Source organism: Callorhinchus milii, unplaced genomic scaffold (genome assembly GCF_018977255.1).
Source record: "Callorhinchus milii isolate IMCB2004 unplaced genomic scaffold, IMCB_Cmil_1.0 Scaffold1, whole genome shotgun sequence".
NCBI classification, from domain to species: domain Eukaryota; kingdom Metazoa; phylum Chordata; class Chondrichthyes; order Chimaeriformes; family Callorhinchidae; genus Callorhinchus; species Callorhinchus milii.
In genome coordinates, this window is record NW_024704742.1 from 37716894 (window position 1) to 37740627 (window position 23734).

The window sequence follows — 23734 nt, forward strand, 5'->3', positions numbered from 1 at the left end:
ACTAGATTCATAATTTTGCACCTCTACCTACCAAAATGATAATAATAATCCTTGCATTTGATATAGCGCTTTTCACGTCTTCTAGAGTCTCAAGGCGCTTCACAGAATATACTGTAAAGAGAAATGATTGTATATTTGTGGGCGAAACGCGGCAGCCAATTGCGCACAGCAGTGTCCCACAAACAGTCGTGAATTGAAATTACCAATTTTATTATTTTTTTGAGGGATTATTATCAGGTGTGTGATGTAAGGAAAGTTGCCCAAGGTCTCGCCTTGCCGGGAATCGAACCCAAGTCTCTCGCTTGCAAGGCGAGTGCTCTAACCACTGAGCTACAGGACACCACAAAAGACATTATGGACATCATAACGATGTGCACCCCTACATTTATGAAGAAAATGTAATGTAGAAAGAAGCAATGAGTTTAACCTTTAAGTATATAGTTTGGATGCAATTTAAAATATTTCAACTTATCAAGTTTATAATAATTATCCTCGCATTTTATATAGTGCCTTTCAAATCAGGAGGATGTCTCAAAGAGCTTCACAGGATTCATTGTGAATTTTTTGCAGGAGAAACTTTTATTAACCTTTTGGGAACTTTCAAGTTAGGATATAGAAAATGTTATTAATGAATTTTCCAGTTGTAACTATTGTATATAGCACCTTATCATGGTGTGGTAGCTGCTTGTGCCAGCAAGGTCCCTACAAGCAGCCATACAGACTGACCAATTAATCAGTGAGATTACAATACTAATTTTCATTTATTATAGTGCTTTTCACGTTGGGAAGTGCTTCAAAGATTGTTGTCAGTCAGGCACCACAGAGGTATACAGTAATACCTTGAAATAGGTTTAAGATTTATCACCCTGAACACCATTGGGCCAAGACACATTGGATGACTATCTTAAAAAGAATTACACAGAACCCGAAGCTGGCACACTAATGAAGTAAATATTTCAGATTGTAACCAATTGTTACTTAATTTGGGGCAAAAAAAAACCTCCACATATATATTCAGTATAATACAATATATTCAGTGCTTTGAAATGATAAGGCGCTATACCAAATATAGTAATAATAATCCTTGCATTTGATATAGAGCCTTATCACGTCTTTGAGACGTCTCAAAGCACTTCACAAAATAGACTGTAAAGTGAACTGACTACATTTTATGAGCGTGGCAGCCAATTGCGCACAGCAGTGTCCCACAAACAGTTGTCGATTGAAGTGACCAATTTATTATTATTATTATTATTTTTTGAACAAATTATTATTACATTGAGACGAATTCCAATGCTGGGAGGACTGAGTTAAATTCCTCGCACTGAACTAACCCTGCAAACGTGCTACTGCTAAAGGGGAAGAGAGAAACATTATGTAGTTAGTTTGGAATCTCGGCTCCTGGACAGCAGCTCACAGCAAGCCAGCCCTGGGCTGCAACAAGCAAAGACTCCCAAAGCAATGCCATCCTCTTTCAGGCAATGGAAGCACACACTGAACGAGGGGAAAGGGAGACCAGTGATCAGGTTATATCCCTAAGGTGCAACAGCGATACATCGATTTCACAATCATTACATTTACACCAACACGGCGCTGACATTTCACTTCCAATTATAAAAGCAATGATCCTCACTCAGCATAACACTCAGCCTGTCTGATCTACCTACCGATTGCCCTTTGTACAGATAGTGCTAAACTCTGCAGTTCACTGAGCTCCTCCCTTGAAGCCGAGCAGGCGGGGAGGCTGGTACATCTGATAAATAGTGCAAAACTTCAGCCCAGAATGTGTGCGAGGCAGACAACTCCTGAGGACTTGTTACCATGAGATCCCACCTGAGCAGAGCGCTTGCAGTCTCCTGTATCCTCTGCCTCCTCTGCAGCATCACGGTAAGCAGTTTCTGACAGCCATCAGTGCCTTAGCCGTTCTCTATGCTCTTTAAAGAAAGGAAAAGTGCTTTGCCATATCTTACAGTCAATCCACTTTACAATAGATTTACAATATATTCTGTGAAGTCCTTTGAGACCTCTCAAAGATAAGGCGCTGTATCAAATGCAAGGATTATTATTAGTAGTAGTTTTGCAGAGGGATACATTGAAACGTGTTGGCTTCTTGTTGACCTGAGGTACAATTAATGTTACCATTACAGGTTATTCCTAAACTAAGTGTCTAAACTTAGGGACAACACAGTTCAGTTGTCATGTGAATTATTATGTGAACGGTTCATGTACACACTCATATGTAAGAGGACAATTGTTGTTTAGCACGTACAGGTTTATTGATAGCCAGAGAGGGAGATTGCAGAATACGAATGTAATTTTCAGTTTTTCAGATACAAAGAAAGAATTATAGAAGTTATAAAGGCCTTGGATTAGGGGGCAGAGTGAAACATTTAAAGAGACAGGGTTTTCAACAAACAACAACAACTTGCACTTAAATAGTGCCTTCGACGCTTAACAGTGGCGGAGCCTGACTACGAGCCAAGTGGGGTGGGGGGGGGGGGGGCAAAAAGGAAGGTTTTCAGGTGGGATTGAAAAAGGGGAGAGAGGGCAAGGTGGAGGGATTGAGGGTGAGTGTTCCAGAATTTCAGGGAATAGTGGCTGAAAGCACGACCTCCAATGGTGGAGTGGAGGGTGGAAGGGATGAGCAGGATGCCGGTGCCAGTCGAGCGGAAGTGCCAGGTGGTGGATTGGGGAGAGGAGGTCGAAGAGGTAGAGAGGTACCAGGGAGTGAATGGAAAATTGAGAAAACTTTCTGTTTGGGGAAGGGGGAAGAGCCAGATCTTTCTTTTTGACAAGTTTAAATTATTTTCAATTATTGCAAATGATGCCACAATTTATATCACCCTCTTGCGAGTTTGCAAAGATGAAGAATTTTAAAGCAAAATGTTTCCTTGGGAACGTTTAATAGGTAGGAGTGCAACAGTGTTTTTTTTGGAGGGGGCAGTACAATAAACTGTATAGTATTATAACTGCTGTCATTTGTATTGACTACTTTCCTCAATAATTGCCAAGGCAAAAATATTTGCTGTACTATAAAATTTGGAGGGGTGTAAGAGGTAAGCGGAGTCTCTTTGGAGCTGAACTGGTAATCCAGTTCCTGAGCCAGCTGGGTCCGCAGTATTCCAGGAGCCTGTTTGCTTCATTGACAGGACTTGGAAAGGCAGACCAGTCACTGGGGGCAGAGACTCTTCCCACTCTGCTCCTGCTAACCCTGTAAGCAAAAGCTTTAATAAGTAGGAATCCCAGCTGGACAAACAGCAGGAAAGCTTGCAAGACAGTGCTCTCCATGGTAAGCTAAGCGGTTTCAGCTGGTCAGACTCCAACAGTAGCTCAACGCACACTCTTGGCTCTTCCTAACCTTTAGCCTAATACTTTCTGGAATTAGGAAAGCAGTACATTCTTTCCAGGGAGAGAATGCACATTCCATACCAATAAATATCTCTGGCATTTCGATGTATAGGTGGGATGCAAGAAGTTTGGTTTAGATACTCAAGCATGGCGATAGATTTCTGCACACATCAGACATCCAGCTGAACAAAACAATAAATTCACTGGACCTTATAGAGTCGGACAAAGTTTAATGGAATAGACAAAGAAAACCCTGAACAAAACAACATATATTTATATAGTATTTTCAACATAGCATAACTCAGAGCACTTTACAACGCTAGGGTTGGACACAGAGCAAGAGAGAAGGGGGAATGAGGAGTGGACCATAGAGAAGGTTGAAAAAGTAAGTTTTAAGTGAGATTTAAAGATAAATAGGAGGGAGGACAACAAGAAGTCCTTCAGATACATCAAGGTAGCAGGGCAAGAGATCATGAGATCAAGGTTTAGGAGAGACACAAGGAAGCATTTCTTTTCACAAAGTAATTAATAGCTGGAAGGAGTTAACAGAAAAGATTGTGAAGGCCAGGAGGCTGGCCTCATTTAACAGCTTGATGCCATAAGGGGCAGAGTCGGGTGGCTATTCAAGAAGGCTGAGAAAAAAATGATTGTTTTAATCCTTACATTTCTTGTGATCATGTTATTTTATATAGAACTGCTGAGTAACTTACATTAATTTATTATCCTCTTCACTTTGTGCCATGCAATAATAAATACAAAAACCCTCTGACCACTGTAATGAAATGTCCATGTTGAATATTATGTCCCATATATTAGCACAAATGCATGAGAAACATTGATTGCATGGCATTGCCTTGAAGAAAGTTGAGAACCTATTTATAATTTTAACTGTGACTGGTAATCTGGTTTAAAATGTTTAACCAGTCTTCCAGAGGTTTTGCACCTTAATTAATAGTTAGTTAAGGGGTCTATTATTCAATTTAATATAATAATAATCCTTGCATTTGATATAATGCTTTTCATGTCTTCTAGACATCTCAAAGAGCTTCACAGAATATACTGTAAAGTGAATTGACTGTATATTTGTGGGAGAAATGACTTTGTATGGCAAAAACAATTTCCAGAAATAAACAGAAACATTATGGAAATTTTAGTTGATTTTTCTTCTCTCTTGTTCCACGATTCCACCCGTTAACACATCCTAATTCAGCAGAAAGGTTCCAGTTTAATTAATAAGATATTTATTTAATAATTCACTGTTCTGTAAATAGTGAAAAGGGGATGGCTTAGCTGAGAGTAAGATTGACTTGTATTTCTTTTTTGCAAGGCGTTGAGTGTAAAACTTTAAAATTTTACATTCAATTCCTCACAAAAAATGAACTACGTGAAATGTAACAACCATAAAACTCTTAAGCCAAGTAAGAAAACAAGTGGGTTCTATCCACATTCCCTGGCTGCTGGTTTTAATTGGCTCCATTGATAAAATCTGCAACACTAACTAGATTTAATCAATAAAATATAGTCTATGTAGTCAATAAAATATAGTCTGTACCAAACAAGTCAATTTGTTCATTAGCAAACACTTTTTAGAATTTAAAATAAAAATCAGACGTTAAATTAACTAGGTGTTCATGATTTGATGTGTTACTAGAACCTGATATCTAGATTAGTCACATAATTTCAGATAAGCTTTTTCATGTGTAACTGGATAATCTGTCTGTTTCACTGTACAAATGCTATGATTTTTATTTTATTTTTTGTAATCGTTCCTAGGTTCAGTCAGCTACTGGACCCAATGTTCAGAGGGAACAATTAGTTCAACGAATTAGGAGATCGATGCTTTGGCGTTGGATCACTCAGAGGCCTGTTGGTGCAACCTGTAGAGACAACTCTGAATGCATCACCAATTACTGCGCCATTCAGGATACGTACGTATATAAATATCTTGATGAATTTAATATGAAACTTTTAAAATGGTAAACATTAATTTTGTTGACTTAACCATTGCGTTGATGAACAAAACATTACGATAGGAACGTCTTTCAAGTCCTCACCCGCATGCCCCCAATGTTTTTGGAAGATTAAGGAGAAGAATATAATATAACTATAAAAGTGAATTTTAAAATATACAAATGGATTTCACTCAATTATTGATAACCGTCTCAGCTTTGTGAAACTCCTCAAAATGTCCTCCCAACATGAAACATAGTGCTATAAAAATCACCATTGACCAATTGTTAATATGGAAATCAATTCTAAAATATTCATCGCTTCTTTGGCCACTCACAAGCTAAATGTTCCAGTTTCAAAATTACTAGGATTCATTCATGAGACACAAAGCCATGTGAACCAGTTTGTTCTGAATCAGGAATCCGCAAAATTAACAGCATTTATTTTCTTGCAGGACAGCACAATGTTCTTTACAAACGTTTTCAGAGTAAAAACGAAGATCCATAAACCAATCTTCAAAAGTATTTTTCAAAGCAAAGGAAATGAAGTCAATTTGCAACGTGAAGTAATTCCTTTCCAAGAATGGGAAAGAAACAGCAATACAAAATGATCAGTGAGGCTACTGTAAGCAGAATATTTAGTGCTGCAGAATATGGAATTATCCTGTTCATGATCTCAATCTGTAAATTTGTATGCATTTATTTATTTGTACAATATGTTTTATATAATTAAATGCACAAAGAGCTTATTAGATTTTAAGTATGTTTTATTAGTATTTTGTAGGAATATTGAAGTTGGGACACAAACATTTTTTGGTAACAAACTACTGCAGCAATTTCATACTGAAGTTCATTTCCCGCACTACAAACATTTAAATTTTTTTTATAAAACTCATTAAACAACTTTTCTTACTGTACATGAGTGCACTTCCCATTACCATTTATGAACAACACTGCATACAAGGCAAAGGAAAGTAAAAGTTCCCAATGAGGCTGGGGTCCGAAAACGTGGTCGTATTTTGGATGGTACTGCGTTCAATTCCACATCTTTGACCTTAAAACAGGATTTGAAACGATGATATATGGAGCTAAAGTACAAGTGCTGGGATTCAACAGGTTTTAAGTGCAAAGTTTAAAGCACACATATGATGGGTGTGTACTGGTATTGGTTGAGTAATGATATAATATACAATAAGATACCACCCCCAATTTTCCCTTTTCTGCAAGTGCAAGGTGCTGATGTGCTACTACGTATGGGCAGAATTCTGCCATCGTTTTCAGTGCAATTGTTCTAAATTATGTTTTTTAAAATAAAGGTAACATTCCTTTATAGCATGCACCTACCTCACTGCTCCTGGTCTGCCCTCTTGCTGGAGTGCTATTCCATAGACGCCTGTTGCTCTATTGCCTGCCCAATTCATGGGTGAGCCTTAGCCTTGATTGTTAGCAGGCCGCTGACTTGTATAGGGCATCACGGCTAAGCTTGACCGACCGCTCTGAACCATACCTGGCTGCGTTGCACACACACACACAAATACAGTAACAGAGGACCAGGAGCCATGGCATGTTTTTCCCCTTCCCTAACCCTGGGAAGGCCAGGAGCAATCTAGCCTTCCCATGTAAACCTGGTTGAGACAAGTAAACAGCAAAGATTGGAATTTGAACGAGCAAATTCCAAAAACTGCAACTGTATCCACTACACTATCGGGGGCTGCCCCCACAAAAGTGAATTTAGATACTAACTTGCCAATTAGTTCAATTTCTGCATCCACTTAACATACAGCGAGTGTGTAGATCCAAACTAGTACCTTACTTTTGTGGTTTGGGCAGTTTTTAAAATATTAAATTTATAACAATGCCAATTAAAAAAGCGCAGCTAAATAAGGCTGGAATCAAGTCATAAAAATTTAGTGTACGATAGAATAGGCCCGATTAGCTTCTGTGCCAATCTGAGTAATGCCCAGAGTGGGGTGGTCTATTATATTGGGGTGCTTCATCCAAATTTCAACCACATTCCTCTTTCTCCCAAAATGTATACACAAAATTGGTTTTCCATTTGCATGTACATGCGGGAGAAAGATTGGATGGGTTGCATAACTGGTAATTAAGTAGCTCAGTTTCCTTCTGCTAAATTACATTGCTTGATAGTTCTATGTAAACCTACACATTTCCACAAATTTTAGAGCAAGGGAACATAAATATTGGGGAGGATGTCACACTTATAAAAGTGAGAAGACATATACAACTACCCAACCTTCTGTACTGTCAGAATTGAATTTGCACCTCACTATTCAGTTGTGCATCTTTAATTGCAATAAATTAAAAGATGTATAAGTTCACACGGAGAGCCATGCACAGGTTTGCTAATGCCCACTAGGATAACTAAACTTATTTATGGTCAATATTAGCCAAGCCTCTCTAGAAAATGTATTCTGTCCCCACAGACATTGCAAATATTACATATCCTGCAACCAGAAATTGGGAGTACTAGATCTACTCAACTTTGGGAGGTATTATTGATTCCTAGGTGATGTACACAACAATATTACCAATGTTAGTGAATAGATTGTGCCGAACAAATCTTGCAAGACATATTAAAACCAGTATTATTTGCATAGCTGTTCTCAATCAGGGTAGTAGAGAAGCTGATAAGTAGATTCAAGATGGATTCAGTAGAGGGGTCCGTTCTGTCACTGTTGGCTGTTTAAAAACAAAATTACAATTGGTTACTATATACACTATATTTACATACACCTATTACCCTCCCCAGAAAAAAAATGGTCCTTTAAGCAGTTGATATGACTCAATATCTAACAGACCAAGAATGATTTGTAGACACCCGAAATAGGCGAATGACAATATGGATAACAAAGTTAAACCAAACATTCATTCATACTTTTTAAAGTCCAATAGACAACCAAGTCTTACAACTGGAATTTCTTGTTCCAATGTTCTTTTGTCTATACTAAGGCAGTGTAAATTGTGGTCAACTTGATTTGGGTTAAATTATATTGAACTAAAAATGGTATTGGACAAAGTGACACAAGATATATGGATCTTTAAGACAAACAAAAAGAATTTTTAAAAATCCTCCACATATAGGATTTTTATAATTTTATAGTGTTTAAATCCTCAACATGGTCATTTGTGGTACATCACTGTGTGCAAATTAGTTGCTATGCTTGCCCACAAATACAGTCACTCTACTTCATAATAAATGCTGCAAAGTGCTTTGGGATGTCCTCCTGATGTGAAAACAGCTAGAACAGATGCAAGGATTATTATTCAAAAATGAACATTGGGCAAGAAGATGGTGAATTAACATTTAAAGCCTTTCAGGCATGAAAGATAAATGTGTTAATATGTTTAAAAAGAGAACATATCGTAAAGCAAGATAAAGGTAGACAAGTTAAAACAATGTCAAGTAACATCTCACAATCGAACTATGATATTGTACGAATTCAGTACATATTTGCTGAACTCTTGAGAGATCAATGTTCAGCCTAAGTTAGACAGATTTCCAAACTGACAATGCAAAAAGTTATTTTGTTTGGCTGCACTATTAAAGCAGTATAGACTTTGGTTAAAAGAGATCATTGCGTCGCAATCAATGTTTGCATAGTGCTGTCCACAAACCTAATAGTCTGACTTTGGACTAAAATCAAGGTGAAGCGGTGCAGTATGGGAAGCAAAAAAATGTCCAGTTGCAAATCCACCATCACATGCAAGTCGTTTTAGCTATTAGGTCACACCATTACCCACTAAACTAAGATTCTATTTTTAATTCCCATTTCCTCCCCAACAAAACAATATCGTGGGGGGGGGGGGGGGGGCAAGAAAGAGAAGGAAGAACAAGGAAAGAGATTCTGTATTACTTAAGCTTGGACTTAAGCTCCGATGAGGAAACGTTGACAATTTTAGGCTGAAGTCCTTTTCATCAGACCAGTAGATTTGTGAAAGAGATGATACAAGGCAACATCTCCAAATGAATAATGATATAAAAAATCCAAATGATCAGTTTCCTTTCTACACAAAATGTCAAACATTCTGGAAAAACAAGCAAATTCCTCAAGCTTTTGTTGATCGCTGAGGAATTGTACGATTTGCATTAAGGTCAGTACTTGCTGCACTACAATCTTTGCTGAACTCAAATAAGCTACTTAAATAGGATTGAATAGGAAGCAGACGACTCATATTGATGAACATTTTGTCAACATTCTGGGTGCTGAAACCATGTCAAAGATCATGATTTTCTGGTCATTTTCCTACAAGAGCATTGAACCCATAGAGACAGATTTGCAGGAGTGAAAGGTAGGTTGCTACTGTTGATGGGTTTTTTGTGATCACTCAAGAGGATTTTTTTAAAAAAAAATTCTGGTCAGAGGAGAGCAACTTCTAGTTATTTATCTTTAAATACTTTGAACCTACCAACACAGAAAGAGCACGTTACAAAAAAAAAATCCTAATGATCAGTATGGTTTGAAACTGTTTTTGAAACTCAAAAATGTCACTTCCTCAAACCAAATAGCATGTTGTTGTTGGTGGGGGGATGGGAAAAAATGGGTGAGGGGTAAAGAAAAATTAGTAAGTAAAAGTGGACTAGTCCAGGAGTCACAGTGGAATTGTATTTCCATGCTATTGCTCTGGAAATACAATATATTTGTAGTATATTGCATGTTGGGTGGATGTACCAAAGCCCAACAACAAGAAATTGTTTCAGATAATGAACATCCAACAATGCTGGAGGTGGAGCAGGCGAAAGGAAGATGATTGAAAGTATGGTACCCAGGTGCTAACTATTCTAATCCCTGTTCTTGCTCGATTTTCTAATTTTTCTCTTCAAAACAGAATCAGTGAAAAAATGACTGCAAACTGCGTTTGAAATGCAATCTTTACATCTACACTCTAATGCTCTCTCAACTGAGCTATCATAGGTTATTAATGTTCCAACTTTAGCCATTCTTAGTTAACTGTGGGGTGCTTTTGCTCCAAGGTTAAGAGAGGAAGGAGGAAGTGGAAGGCCATTTTAGAGCAGCTAGGCTAGATAGTAATAAAATATATATGTATATAGATTTATCTTCACACTCTCAATCTTCTGATTCTGCTCATTCCAGAAATTGAAAGTTATTCATTACTTGTCACAGTCGCCGTCAACCATTGGGATTTGCAGATATTAAGATCATGTTTCTAGGTAATAAAATAACTAATAACTATATTCAGTCACAGTTTTATAATCATTTTGTCAATTGACTGTCCCAAACATTTTTTAGAAGTTAGGAAATCGTAAGCCTGAAATAAACACATTCATAAGATTTAGTTTTATTAGGTTTACATTTTTAAAGAAGGGGATTGTTCTCTGGATACCAGTTGGTTTATGAAAAAAAAGTTTATTTCATTTTCGTACAACAAAATGGCAGAATGGTTAATGGCATGTCTCAGAACTATATAAAATGTATTTTATTTATTCAGACGGCATTGTTTTATTTTCGCCTCCCTCCCAATGAATTCCTCCATGGCATCTTTCCTTGAGTCAATTTTCATGTAGTCATATTTCATGCTTAAGAAGGGCAAATCCATTTACACAATCAGAGACAAACCCAACCAGGGCCTCACCCACCTTTGATGTTATATGGACTTGCAACTAGACAGCAGTCAGGAATCCTGACTGATTGCAGCTCATCTGAGACAAAGCTATCTGTAGAGTCCTACACTGTCATTTCAGTTAACCACAAAGGTCAGTGAATAAAGCTTGGACCTTTATGGTCGGCTCAACTTTACACCACTTGATATTTATGTTTTCACTTGATGAAATGTTTTCCTCTCATTTACTATTTAATCTTAATTTTACAAAAAGCCAAGAACATATCAAATTCAAGTATTATTATTATCATCATTATGATTAACATTAAAATTATATTGCATGTGGACCAGTCAACAACTGATACCACTAAGAAGACCCATACTTCAAATACTGTGCTGAAAATGATCAGATGACAAAAAGTCAGCGACTTACAATCATTTCTATGTTAGTCGAAAATAAGGAAAACTGCATGGCACAGAGGGTTTCCTCCTTCAAGAAAATATCTAGTTCCAGCATTAAAATGTTTTTTCTTTATTAGCTGGGAGTTTAAACAGAGTTCCATGTATTGCACATATACGTGGAAATTCCTGAGAAATTTGTAGGATTGGAATGCCCACTCTCTCTCTTGAGGGATGCATCCTGTTTACCTAATGGGCATTACTTGCAGGATTAACAGGAGCTGAGTGGGAAGATTCCTTGCCCCCAGTGACTGGTCTGCTTTCCCAAGTCCTGCCAGTGAGCTAGATTGGCTGAGCTATCATAAGCTGCACCCTGGAGTACTGTGGGCCTGCCTGGACTATTGAGACCACCATAGAGAATTGGCTCGATTCTGACATTTCATACACAAACAGCCAGTTCAGCTCCAAGAAGAACCCACTTACCTATCCCTAAGGAGCTTAGTCACTAATTAGTCATTTGACATCTGACAAGTTCAGGTTTGAGCCCTCAATACAAACTCCCTGTAATCTTCCTGGTGAATAATACAGCTCAGCATGAAATTGCCATTGCCACCACCTTTCTGTTCACAGCTCAGATATGCATCCCTTCTCAATGAGTGTAATGGTTCCACCAGTTGGCTGAGCTTGAGCAGCAGCAAACCAATTAAGGTTGATTCCAAGCACTGGATGTATGAACACATGTAAACAAACTGGGACTAAGGCAATGCCTTCCAGCAGCTGTGCCCCAAGTCTCAGTTTCCTCATGGCTATCTGACAGATCTGATGGGAGGACTTGTAAAGTACAAGCCACCTCGATGTTTGAGGTTCAAGTCATATGCCGTGTACCAGGCTTCCTCAGCTTTAGCTGCTTAATCCAGGTTCTCGCGTAAGGGGCCTTGGCAAAGAGTGTGAAGCCAACTCCGCCTGTAGGGTGCTTATCGACAGGTCAGTGTAGGCCGGAGCTTTCTCTCCCTGCAGCCACTTACGTGTTTGCCACAAATCTACCTGCTTGATCCAGGACTTGGGTCAGAGGAAGCCTCTCTGCTGCATCCCCAGGAGCTCAGATTCATAAATGACTGTTTGCACACAGGTCATATACCACAAGGTTGACCTGCATCGGGACTTTCTATGCATCAAGAGACAAACGCAATTAGAGTTTGTCCTTTCTCTGTGCGATCATTCAGGCTGATTTGTGTCCACCATAATGAACGATAAGAATTGACAATAGAGCCTGATGCCCCCTTTATCTTCCAATCAATATCCTCAATGCTTTCTCTTGAGCCACCATCATGTCCCACCATCATGTCCCACTAGTGTTCAAGATGGTGAGTGCAGCACAAAATTTACCCAGGTGAGTCTGTCGACAGAGGCACCATAATTCTGTCAGAAATGCTTGGACAGATACACTAAGCCCACCTACCCAATGCCACCCAACACCTATTATTGAATATATTGAATAGGATGGGTGACAATGGGCAGCCTTGCTTTACCTCTTTCAAGTGGGATGGGCTCAGGTCAATCCTTACATGGATCTTGGAACTGGAATACCCATTCTGGATAAAATCCTAGATTTGGCCATGCTCTTCCAGTTTCATTATAAGCACTAGGTTGAAATGATGAATGCAAGGCAAGTAAGCCTTGCAACGTACTGGGATCTCACACTAAGCCCCTACCGGTCCCACACATTCCTCAACAACAAGATTACATTTGTATAGTACCTTTTACATCCGGAGGACATCCCAAGGTGCTGGGCAGTGTACAGCATTTCAGACCCAAGCTGGGGTCAGGGAGGGGAAGGGGAGGTGACCGATGGCATGGTCGAAGAGGAGGGTTTTGAGGTGGGACTTGAAGGAGGCTAAGGAGGTGCTGAGGCTGAGTGATTGGGGAATGGAATTCCAGAGGTTGGGGGCAGAGTGGTTGAAAGCTCTCCCGCCAATGGTCGGTCGAGGGACATGGAGCAGGCCGGAGCCGGCTGAACGGAGGGAACGGGCGGGGTGGTAGGAGGTTAGGAGGTCGCAGAGGTAGGGTGGAGCGAGACCATGGAAGGATTTGTAGGTGAGAACCAAGATCTTGAAATGGATCCCCTGAAGGATAGGGAGCCAATGGAGTCGGGTGAGAATGGGGGAGATGAGGTCGCAGAGTTTGGTGTGGGAGAGGAAACGGACTGCAGAGTTCTGCAGCCTGTGGAGGGAGGAGTTGGGAAGGCCGACAAGCAGGGCATTTGCATAGTCAAGAGAATAGAAGCCAGCCTTCCTAATCAAATCAAGAGCCTCCAAATCATACGATAAATGTGCAGTGTCCACCCAAAACACCACTTGAAGAGCCACTGAAATCAGCGAGATCTCTCCGTAGTTCCATTTCATTAAGGTCCCCCTTCTTGCGGCTAGAAAACGCAATTGCACTCAGGAACACTGACATAGTGCTTTCCTCAGAGTCCTGTTGACCAGCAATAGGAGGCGAGTTGGCATGGTTCACAATGTGAGTTGGAGATTCCTGGCTTGGATCAGTGAGATCCTCACTGTTCCCCCTCTCCACTCCAGCTTTTAAGAACTTAGCGTTAATGCTGTCTGCATCTGCTTCCACATCAGTAGCAAGGAACCAGTTTGCATAATGCTCCATCCAGATGGCAAGGATAACCTCATGTTGTAGACGTGTCCAAAACTGGCACAAGCCCAGAGGGACCCCTCTGGACATGACCCACAACAGACTTGAACCAGAGGAAGAACGATTCAGGATTGTTCTTGTGTACTTACATCCCTTTTAGAGTGATGGAACCCATTGATCCCACTTATTTATCTAGGCTCACTCCAATATTGTGGTTTATTCACAGAGGTAGCTGTGTTGATTAAAAGGTAATTTGACTGCGTATTAATAATTCACATTATCCATCTCATACTTCTGCACGTTGGCAGGTGGGAACCAACTGAACTTACAAGTCTTCCCTCTCATGCCAACAGAAAACACTGATTGAGCAAATCAAAAAGAAAGAAAAAAAAACACAAGATAAGTAAGTAGTTAGCTTTCATGAAAGGAAAATATAATTCAGCAGGACACCTCAGACAGGCAATAAAAAAAATATAAAAACAACTTCAGGAAGTAGGTTGCAATAAAATACCAACCTCAACCCCAGCTGGTTTTTCCACAGTGCGATTAGTGCATACAAGTATGATGAAGATAAAACCAAGGAGAATCCCCAGGCCCATTATCATGAATGGGATCACAGTTGCCACTTGTGTCTCTAACAGCACCTTGCTTAACTTAGAAGCCGAAGAATCATCAATCAAAACGCTCTGCAAGAATAAAACAAAAACACTGAGCAAGACATCATGGTGATACATCAGAGATTGGCTAAACCAAGTTCACTTTTCTGAGAATGAAAACAGAAACAAATCATTTGATGGTTTTCATATTTGAAAGCAGTTTTTTGCTGGAGGGATTCATTTTCAATAGCAGAGGCCGATTTAGAAACTGCAGCAGATTAAAATGAATGGAATAAAACAAAACCACTTGTAACTATTTCGGAAATTGGCAAACTTGTAGTCAATCGTTTTTTATATAAAGTAATTTATTCAAATGTTGAAAGCTTTGATTTGTCACATCACTTGCCTATTTACGTCTCCAAATGATGCAGCTAAGAAGGTTTAAAAAAAAAGTCTTCAAGATTACAAAGGGTTTTGATGGGATAAATATTAATAGATTGTTTTCTCTAGTCAGCAAGTTAGTAATGAAAGGTCACAAATTGAAGATAAATTACCAAAGGAATTAAAAGGAAGCTCAGAAAACATTTCTTCAGACAGAGGAGAAAATGGAATTTTTGGGCAGCAGTTATTGCTGCAGCAGAGTTTATGTGTCAGCCTGGCTCAGTTGATAGCACTTTCGCCTCGAGTCAGAGGTTTATGGGTTCAAGACCTTCGTCGGGTTTTGGAACTCGTACAGTCCAAGATGACACTCCAACACTGTGCTGGTGGTATGCTGCATTGTTAGAGGTCCTTCAGATGTTAAAACACAGCCTTGTCTGCCTGGATGTTAAAGATCCTGTGGCACTACTCAAAAAGAGAAGGGAGTTTCTCTTGGTGTCCTAGCCAAATAAGATCAGTCACTCATTCCATGACTGTTTTGTGGGACACTGCTGAGTGTATATTGGCTGCTGGGTTTGCCCACAAAACAGCCACTGCAATTTATAGTAAATCCTGTGAAGCACTTTGAGACATCCTCCTGACATGAAAAGAGCTATACCAAAATGTAAGGATTATTAGATTATTTTTATTAAACAAAGCAAATAGAGGTTTGTGAAAATAAAGGGTATGGGGAGAAGGCAGAAGAGATATTATTTGAATAGGTGGCTCATGTGGAGAAAAACACCAGCTCAGACATATTAACCTATGTCTGGGCTGTAATAGTCTGTGAATATCAGTTTTTCCTGACAGGGAACATGGAATGACTTCCAGTAGGACTAGTTTTAGATGATGGATTACAGCTACAAATTGTAGTGACAAGTAGAACCAAACTTTTGTTGTTGGTTGTCATCTCTATCAAAAGCTACTGCCAATAAAAATTAAGACCAAAACATCCAAGAACTAAAATTTTGGGGCCATAAAAACATTCCTTCAGCACATTGATGTTAAACATTTTGGGTCCAGTGGAACAATCGCAAATTTTAATAGCACTTTGTTGCATCAAACCTTCTCATAGCTTTTACTATTAAGATGTGCTGTGGTAATTTATTGTCGAGAACTACTGCAGCAATTTTATACACAGCAGGTCCCACAAACCAACCAAGTCATCTGCAGGACTGTTGGCCAGGACACCAGGATAAGTTCCCTTCATTTCAAGTAGATCATGGGATCTTAATGTCTATTTGAAGAATCAGTAGACCAGACCATTGATGTATCACCTTTAGGGATACAGAGTCTAGTCTGGTACTTGCTTTGCTCAGTTGGTCACATTTTCACCTCTGTCAAAGGTTGTTGGTTCAAGCTCCATGTTGGAGCTTGAGCTTACACTACATTGATAGTAGTTTGGAATACAAATAGAATAGAAATTAAAGGCCAGCCTTCCTCAATATAAGTAAGCAATTTTGACCACATCAAATAACAGCTTCACAAGGCCCTGGACATGTAAAACCAATTTTTCTTCATTGCACACAATTGGTTAGTCTTACCTCGTTGAGATACATCACAGGGAAGATAAGACTCTGAACATTTCCAGTTTCACTGCAGAAAATAGAAAGGATTTTGTCAATTATAGAAATTACAGATTGTTACTCGCTTCATTTTCAGCTATGCAAGTCACAGGAAATGAGTTGCTCCTTTTTAAAATTAAGAGTGCGTCCAATTAAACAGACAGAATTTTAAGAAGGGGAGAATTCCTTGAGAATTTTGCCATTTTACGCTGATATAAAAAGAATACAAGGGCAAAAGAAAACACATTGGTTGAGTGAAAATAGTTAACATTTACCACTGTTCAATAAACTATTCAAAATCTGGGCCAAGATCTCATACATCTAAAATGAAATGTCGCCTTGATCGCTCATTAGTGGTCTCGTATGGTCATACACTTGTCATCCCTCTAGTACCGGGACCCAGAGCAAGGAGAATCTTAAAACTAGAGCTAGGATGGTTATCAGTGAGACCAGAAGAACTTCACAAAAAAAAGCTCTTAAAATTGTGGATTGTATTTCTCCAAAGACTGTAGAAGTCAATACTTGGGAAATGTTAAAAAAAAGCCACTAACAAATCTGAGAATTTAGAAGGTAATTCTCTACACAGAAAGTGGCAAGAATGTAGAAGTCATACCCAGAAACTCTGATTGAAGCAGAAAGCATATATGCACTTAAGAGGAAATGCAAGGCATACAAGATAGCTCTCCGGAACACTATCCCACGTGAAAGGTGCTATGTAAATGCAAGTTGTTGTTGGTAGAGAAGGGAATGGGAGGGGTTCCATTATGTGAAGTATAAACATTTGCATGGTCAAGTACTATAGATTCTATGTAAATTTAAAAAGTGCGAGGAAAAGCAATGAAGTGGACTTAAAAGATCCACCGTGATCAAGTTGCTGACTGAATAGATTCAATCAGCTGAATGGCCTCCTCCTGTTCCCATGTAAACATCTTAGCAACAGCACCCACCCTACCTTTGATAGTGTCACAATATCTTTCAAAGCCGCATTATTTTATACATTTTCTTAGAGAGAGAAACAATATAAATCTATAAGCGTTTTCACCTCACTGATTCACTGCAAGGAGTAAATCTTTCTATTAGATAATGTAACCTATGAACTGTTCAACAGTACAGTCTCATGGCATTGTGCAAATTAAATCTGCCTTGCAATTTTAAAGTCCATCAGTCAGCAATTTGATCACGGTGGATCTTTTAATTCTACTTCACTGCTTTTTCCTCGCACTTTTTTTTAAAATTTACATAGAATCTACAGCACTGATGAGACAATTTTGTCCAACTTGTTTATACTTGTTTATACTTCACATTGACTTCAATGAGTTTTATATTTTCTTCAGAAGGGGTTACTGAACATTACCATTCTTGATAATGCTGTATGCTTCATGTGTTAGATACGACCTTAAGTATGGATGTTTTAGTCCCCTGGTATGTCTTTTTGTAATAATAAATAATCAGCTTAATTTTAAGGTTCAAGAGTGCACAGAACGAACATTGAACTTCTGCAGATACACTGGAGACCAAAGTTTATGCTGCAGTCAATGAAGTGGATGAAGTCTGGTTCTCATTATTCAGCTATTAAACTATGAGCTACTTTGAAACTCTGGCTTGAACTAATGAATTAGATAAATGCTGAGATTAGATCAAGAGTTAGAAAATTGCAGAATTTGATCATTCACAAACAAAGTGCAATATTCTGCAAATGAAGTTTTTCTAGTACAGTATTAAGTCAACAAAAGATCTTCTGCAATATTTTCTATTCATTAACACTAACCTAACATGAAAATGAAAAGCTTTACACTAGTTTTTTTCTTAAAATACTTTTGCAGAATAGTACTGTACTGAAAAGAAAGAATTTATATTTGGAAATATGGCCTTTATTGCATCACTGATACAGTATATTGTGCACTTTTAGCCAGGCCTGCCAACAGGAGTGGACTTTAAAATTGCAAGGCAAATTTAATTTGCACAATGCCATGAGACTGTACTGTCGAACAGTTCATAGGTTACATTATCTAATAGAAAGATTTACTCATTGCAGTGAATCAGTGAGGTGAAAACACTTGTAGATTTATATAGTTATAATTGGAAGGATTGGTGGTCACACCATACACACCACCTAATCCTGGTGAACAAAGGAATGAAGTAGGAGGGTTAACCAAGTCCTGGAAACAAACACTCAAGCAAAAAAAGTGGTGAAAAGTCAATCCTGATAGTCATACGAAATGTGAAAATAATGAAAATAATGATTATGAAAGGACAATAGTTTGAAATAAGGTATCAACTTGTTTAAAATGTCACTATGCCAGAGCTCAGTCAAAACTTAAGTCAAAGCACATACAAGACCAATTTCAGAAATGCATTATATAAGCACGAACACCAGAGGCAAGGTCTTGACAATGCAAGAATGGATTTTAGACCAATACTTTCAGATCTAATAATTTGAGTTAATGGGCGAGATTCATAACATTATGAAAGAACAACAGACATCACCTTTCTCATGGCTGAGATGAATAAAGAAAAGAAGCTAAATGTAGAGACAAAAATCCTTCACACATTTTGTAAAATTTCTCTCCAGCAAACTGTCGAGTCCATAAGTTTTACAAGGGAATAATATGGGAGAATTAAACATATTAAAGGGTACAGAAAGCAAGATTAGTCTAGGTGGCTGACATAGAGAAAGACGCTAGCGCAGGCTTGACAGGCCAAATTTGTTCATGTGCTGCAACATTCAGTGACAAGAAACCTTTTGAGTTCAGTCAATACAAGGCTAAAAACCTTATGCAGCTGATTCAGATGTCCCAAACCCTGTCAAAGACTTAAGATGTCCAAAGCTCTGGCAAATTAACTTTTCAACAGGAGAGATCCAAAGATGTGTTAACATGAGCCATACATTTGATGAAAATATCCTCCCACCACAACTCAAATGGACTTCAAAACCAATGCATGTTCAATAGACTCAGGTTCCCCGGTCACTAGTGTTAGGTTAAGTTAAAAGACAATATAAAATAGTGATCTTCTGCAAATCTTCAATATTCTGCTTCCATAAAATTGACAGCACAACTTAAGAAAATATAAAAGCACCACCAAATATCAAACAATTTATCTCTGAAGAACGGTATTTTCCAATTAACAACCACTGAAGTTCCACATTCTACAAACTCACTTACTGAAACACATCAATCTTTTCAATGTAGACATTGATCTGCAATCTCTTTGCTACCTTCAGGAGGATCCCTGTAAGCTGAAAGGGGTGGGGGAGGGAGAGAAACAAAACAATTCATTATAATATGAACTTTATATTATTTTTCTTTGGGTTATTGTTCTGCTGCTTTGCAAATATACATCTTCTTCCCCTGCTTTACCTATCCCGGCAACACTGAGCCACCAGGGCTCAGGGTCACAGATGAAGTAACTGATTCAATCTACCCAATTCTCTTAGAATAATAATCCTTGCATTATGGGGGTGTAGAAAGTAAGTGGAACAGAGAAACAAAATGTGCCTATCAGCTTTAATGCCACAATAGAGGACTTTAAAGCCACTAAAGGTTACGATAGCACAGTGGAATATTTCTGTTGATTGAAAAATGTAAACAGAATTTGATACATGGTAATACCCTTTCAAGTGTTATTGTGCTTAAGTATTTATCCAATTTCTTGTTAAGTGTGGTTACAATCTCAGCTTTAACCATCAGGACCAACCCTCGATGTAAAAAAAAATCTTCTGACCTCCTTCTCGCTTTAGATGATATGCTTCAATCACCTGACCTGTGTGTCCTGCTGCCTTGACATACCTGAAAGTATGGTTTCAGGTTTACTGGCTTTGCAGTTCGCCAAATGTATCAACAAATCCTCCTTATTTCTTACAAATAAGCAGCAGTATGATTGTCCATATCACACTGAGAATATCAGAAAGAATTGTACTTGAAAAGGCCCAAAGTAATAAAAAGGAACCGCTTTTGCAACAGTGACATCTAGTGACGTGGGTTTAACAAGCAGCTAAAATGAGAATTTTTTTTAATAATGATGTATTACAATAACCCCTCTGAGTACAAGTTGTTTAATACAGTATACAGCAGACGATATCTAACACATTTCCACAAAGCTGTTCAGTAGACTATCAAGATGGCAGTTTCTGCCTTCTCAATATATTGTGACATTGCTTGTTAAACAAATACTCAGTAGGCATTTCATAACAAGATTAAGGTCATAATAGGCTTACAAATATTAAGAATATTCCCTGAAATATTCCTTTACACCCTCACTTAAGTCTTAATAAGAAATGTAACAAACTTCAGAGCTTCACATCAAATCAAAGTTAGTAGAAGCACAAGTTGTGTTTAAAAATGCGAGAATAGCTAAAATATAAACAGAATGAAATATGCTTCTAAGCAACAAAAAGAAAAAAAATCGTTTAACAAGTTTTTTTAAAAAAAAGTTTTAGTATTGAGGTTAATGTTTTGTTAGGTTTACCATATTATAGTAATAGCAAATGTTACTATATTTTAATAGGAAAAATTGTAATATTAAGAAAATGCAGCCACAGTGTGCAAAACCAAAAAGTTAAAAGGAAAAATAAAGCTATACACGACACAGATTTTAGGTTTGCTCCTACTATATTAGCAAATGTTCTCAGCTATTAAGGTAGAATGTGACCATCAGAAAATCATTATCCTCCTCATTAAAAACATACACAAATGGATGTAGACAATATTAATCCTCCCAGGAATCATGTCACAGCAATACAATACATCTTAAGAAAATGCTAAGGGTAATTCTAAGGGTTTTTAAGTATACACATTCGGTCATAAAATAATGTTAAAATCATTGTTGCAATTCAAATAATTACCAGTGGATAGAGTACAACACTGGTTATCAACAAAGGAATGCCAAGATAGTCAGTAAATTTAACTGATTAAAAATAAGTCATTAAATTTAAATGCAACAACCTACATCATGCAATTCCGCTCCTCACAAGAGAGATAATCTTTGAAAGGACATTAAAGGGTATGCAGAAAGGGGATTCAAACAACCGACAAAGGGGCTGCATGGCATCATCCTGATCTCATTTAGAGTACCAGAAATGGTCAAAACAGAGGAACGATGTGTAGAGGAACATAGGAACTGGAGTAGGTCATTGAAACCTGCTCCACCATTTTATTAGATTATGACAGATTCAGAGATCACTGACGGCAGTAACCCAGGTGGATAAGCCCTTTCAAAAAAGCCAATGAGGCTTCGGGATTTACAGATAAGAGAATAGAGTACAAGGATAACAACAACAAAATTACATTTATATAGCGCCCTTCATGTTGGGAGGACATCCGAAGGCACTGGACAATCAATGTTTCAGACCTGAGCTGGGGGTCAGGATTGGGGAGGATGGGGCGGGGTGTGGGGATAAGGAGGGTGATCGAAGGCATGTTCGAAGAGGATGATCTTGAGATGGGTCTTGAAGGAGGCAAGGGAGAGGGGGCGAGGTGGAGGGACTGCAGGATGGAGTTCCAGAGAGTGGGGACAGAGTGTCTGAAGGCCTGCTCGCCAAACGTGAGGCGGGCGAGGAAGGGGACGTGAAGCAGGCCTGCTGAGCAGAGGGAACGGGCAGGATGGTAGAGGGTTAGGAGGTCGCAGAGGTAGGGGGTCGTCAAGGTTAAGGAGGGGTTTGAAGGTGAGGACCATGATCTTGAACTGTATCCTCTGTGTGATGGGAAGCCAGTGGAGTTGGGTGAGGATGGGGGTGATAGGGTCGCGGAGCCTAGTGCGGGAGAGGACACGGGCTGCATAGTTCTGGATGATCTGCAGCTTATGGAGGGAGGATTTGGGGAGGCCGACAAGCAGGAAGTCGGACAGTGTGAAACAATGGCAGAGCCGGGCGATGTTGCGGAGGTGAGGGAAGGCAGAGCGGGTCACGGCACGGATGTGGAGTAGAAAGGATAGTTGAGGGTCAGACAAAACAAGATAAAGGTCATGTTGAATCTGTACAAAACGGTCAGGACACAGTTAAAATACTGCATGTAGTTTTGGGCTCCTCATTATAATGATGTTAAAGGAGCTGGAGGAGATACAGAGAAGATTCACTAGCATATTGTCTTGAATGACAAAATGCAGTACTAGGGAATGACTTGATGAACTGGGTCTTTTCTTTGGAGATCAGAGTGCTGAATGGGATTATGGTGGAGGAAACCTTAAATAGGGTGAATAGGGAAAGATTGCTAGTTGTCAGGAGGTCTGGAACCAGTGGGCATTTTAGAATCGGAACTGGGAGGTCCAGAACAGAGATTTTCAGAGTGGTGAAGTTCTCTGCATAGTCAGTTGTTGGGGTGAGAGCGCGGCTGTACTTTCTTCCACAGAATCTGCCACAAACGCCCCTTTCCTCTACAAATGTGTTACAACCCCCCCCCCCCCACACCCCACACTCCGCTACAAACCCGTAGACACAGTGTGCTTGGCCCGGGACTCTCGTGCTGTTTGCTCGACGCTGCCACTGCGGCTTGAGTGGCTCCAGTCACACACGCGCGGGAGTGTTGGGATCGCGGAAGCGGCGCGAGTGGGAAATCGGCTTTGTCCGGCGCCCAGCCTAACCTGAGCTCCTGCGACCAATTCTTGGTAAATGCTGTACTATTCACCTTGACATTTTTAGTATTTTAAACATATCAACATGTTCAGAAAATATGCCTGTTGTTTGAATCCGGGTTGTTTTACAAAATGCGGCTTTCAACAGCACCAATCAGCCCTTCGCAATTTTCCTCATAATGTGTCAAATTTGAGGCAAATATTTTCACACTTTTATATTGGCCGGCCCAGGTGATAACCAACAAGAGAACAAAGTTAAGGGATATGGGACTGGATCCAGGAGAGACATTCGTGTGGAGTATAAACACCAGGCGGACAGATGGGCCGAACACCAGTTTCTGAGTCGTACCATCTGTGACAGATCTTTTAATATTTCTGGGATCATATTTTCACAACCCATTCTGTGAAGTTAACACAAAGGAGAGGCCAAGTCCTCATTCAAAATTTACTTACAGGATTAATGTCTAAAAAGGTTTCATGATTCTCCTTGTTTGGATCCATTCCCTCAATATCATCAATATATTTCTGATCTGCCTGGTAAAAGTGTGGAGAAGAAAGGATAATAGGAGCACCTGTTGTAATAGAAGAGAAATAAATGATTATCTGGTAATAAGGTTGTCTTGCAATGTAGGAATAAAAATGTATCTCCCCCCCCTCCCATTGGTAGATG

At 39.1% G+C, this 23734-nt stretch overlaps 2 protein-coding genes across 2 annotated transcripts in view; one reads left to right on the plus strand and one right to left on the minus strand.

Annotated features, from left to right (window-relative positions):
• The first annotated feature begins 1703 nt into the window (after positions 1–1703).
• Positions 1704–5974, plus strand: LOC103180858 (liver-expressed antimicrobial peptide 2). The gene is made up of 3 exons (XM_007896924.2): positions 1704–1887; positions 5122–5276; positions 5753–5974. The coding sequence occupies exons 1-3, from the start codon at positions 1822–1824 to the stop codon at positions 5787–5789; spliced, it is 258 nt and encodes an 85-aa protein (XP_007895115.1). The 5' UTR covers positions 1704–1821; the 3' UTR covers positions 5790–5974.
• Positions 5975–6049: 75 nt separating this feature from the next.
• The window catches only part of scarb2c (scavenger receptor class B, member 2c), a 31356-nt gene continuing 13671 nt past the window's right edge, over positions 6050–23734 (minus strand). Inside the window, exons 8-12 of the mRNA XM_007896923.2 lie at positions 23518–23636; positions 19662–19735; positions 16477–16528; positions 14435–14605; positions 6050–7997 (exon numbers count right to left, since the gene is read on the minus strand). Of these exons, the coding sequence (XP_007895114.2) occupies positions 7956–7997; positions 14435–14605; positions 16477–16528; positions 19662–19735; positions 23518–23636 (458 nt within the window). The 3' untranslated portion in view covers positions 6050–7955. The remainder of the gene's footprint in view (positions 7998–14434; positions 14606–16476; positions 16529–19661; positions 19736–23517; positions 23637–23734) is intronic.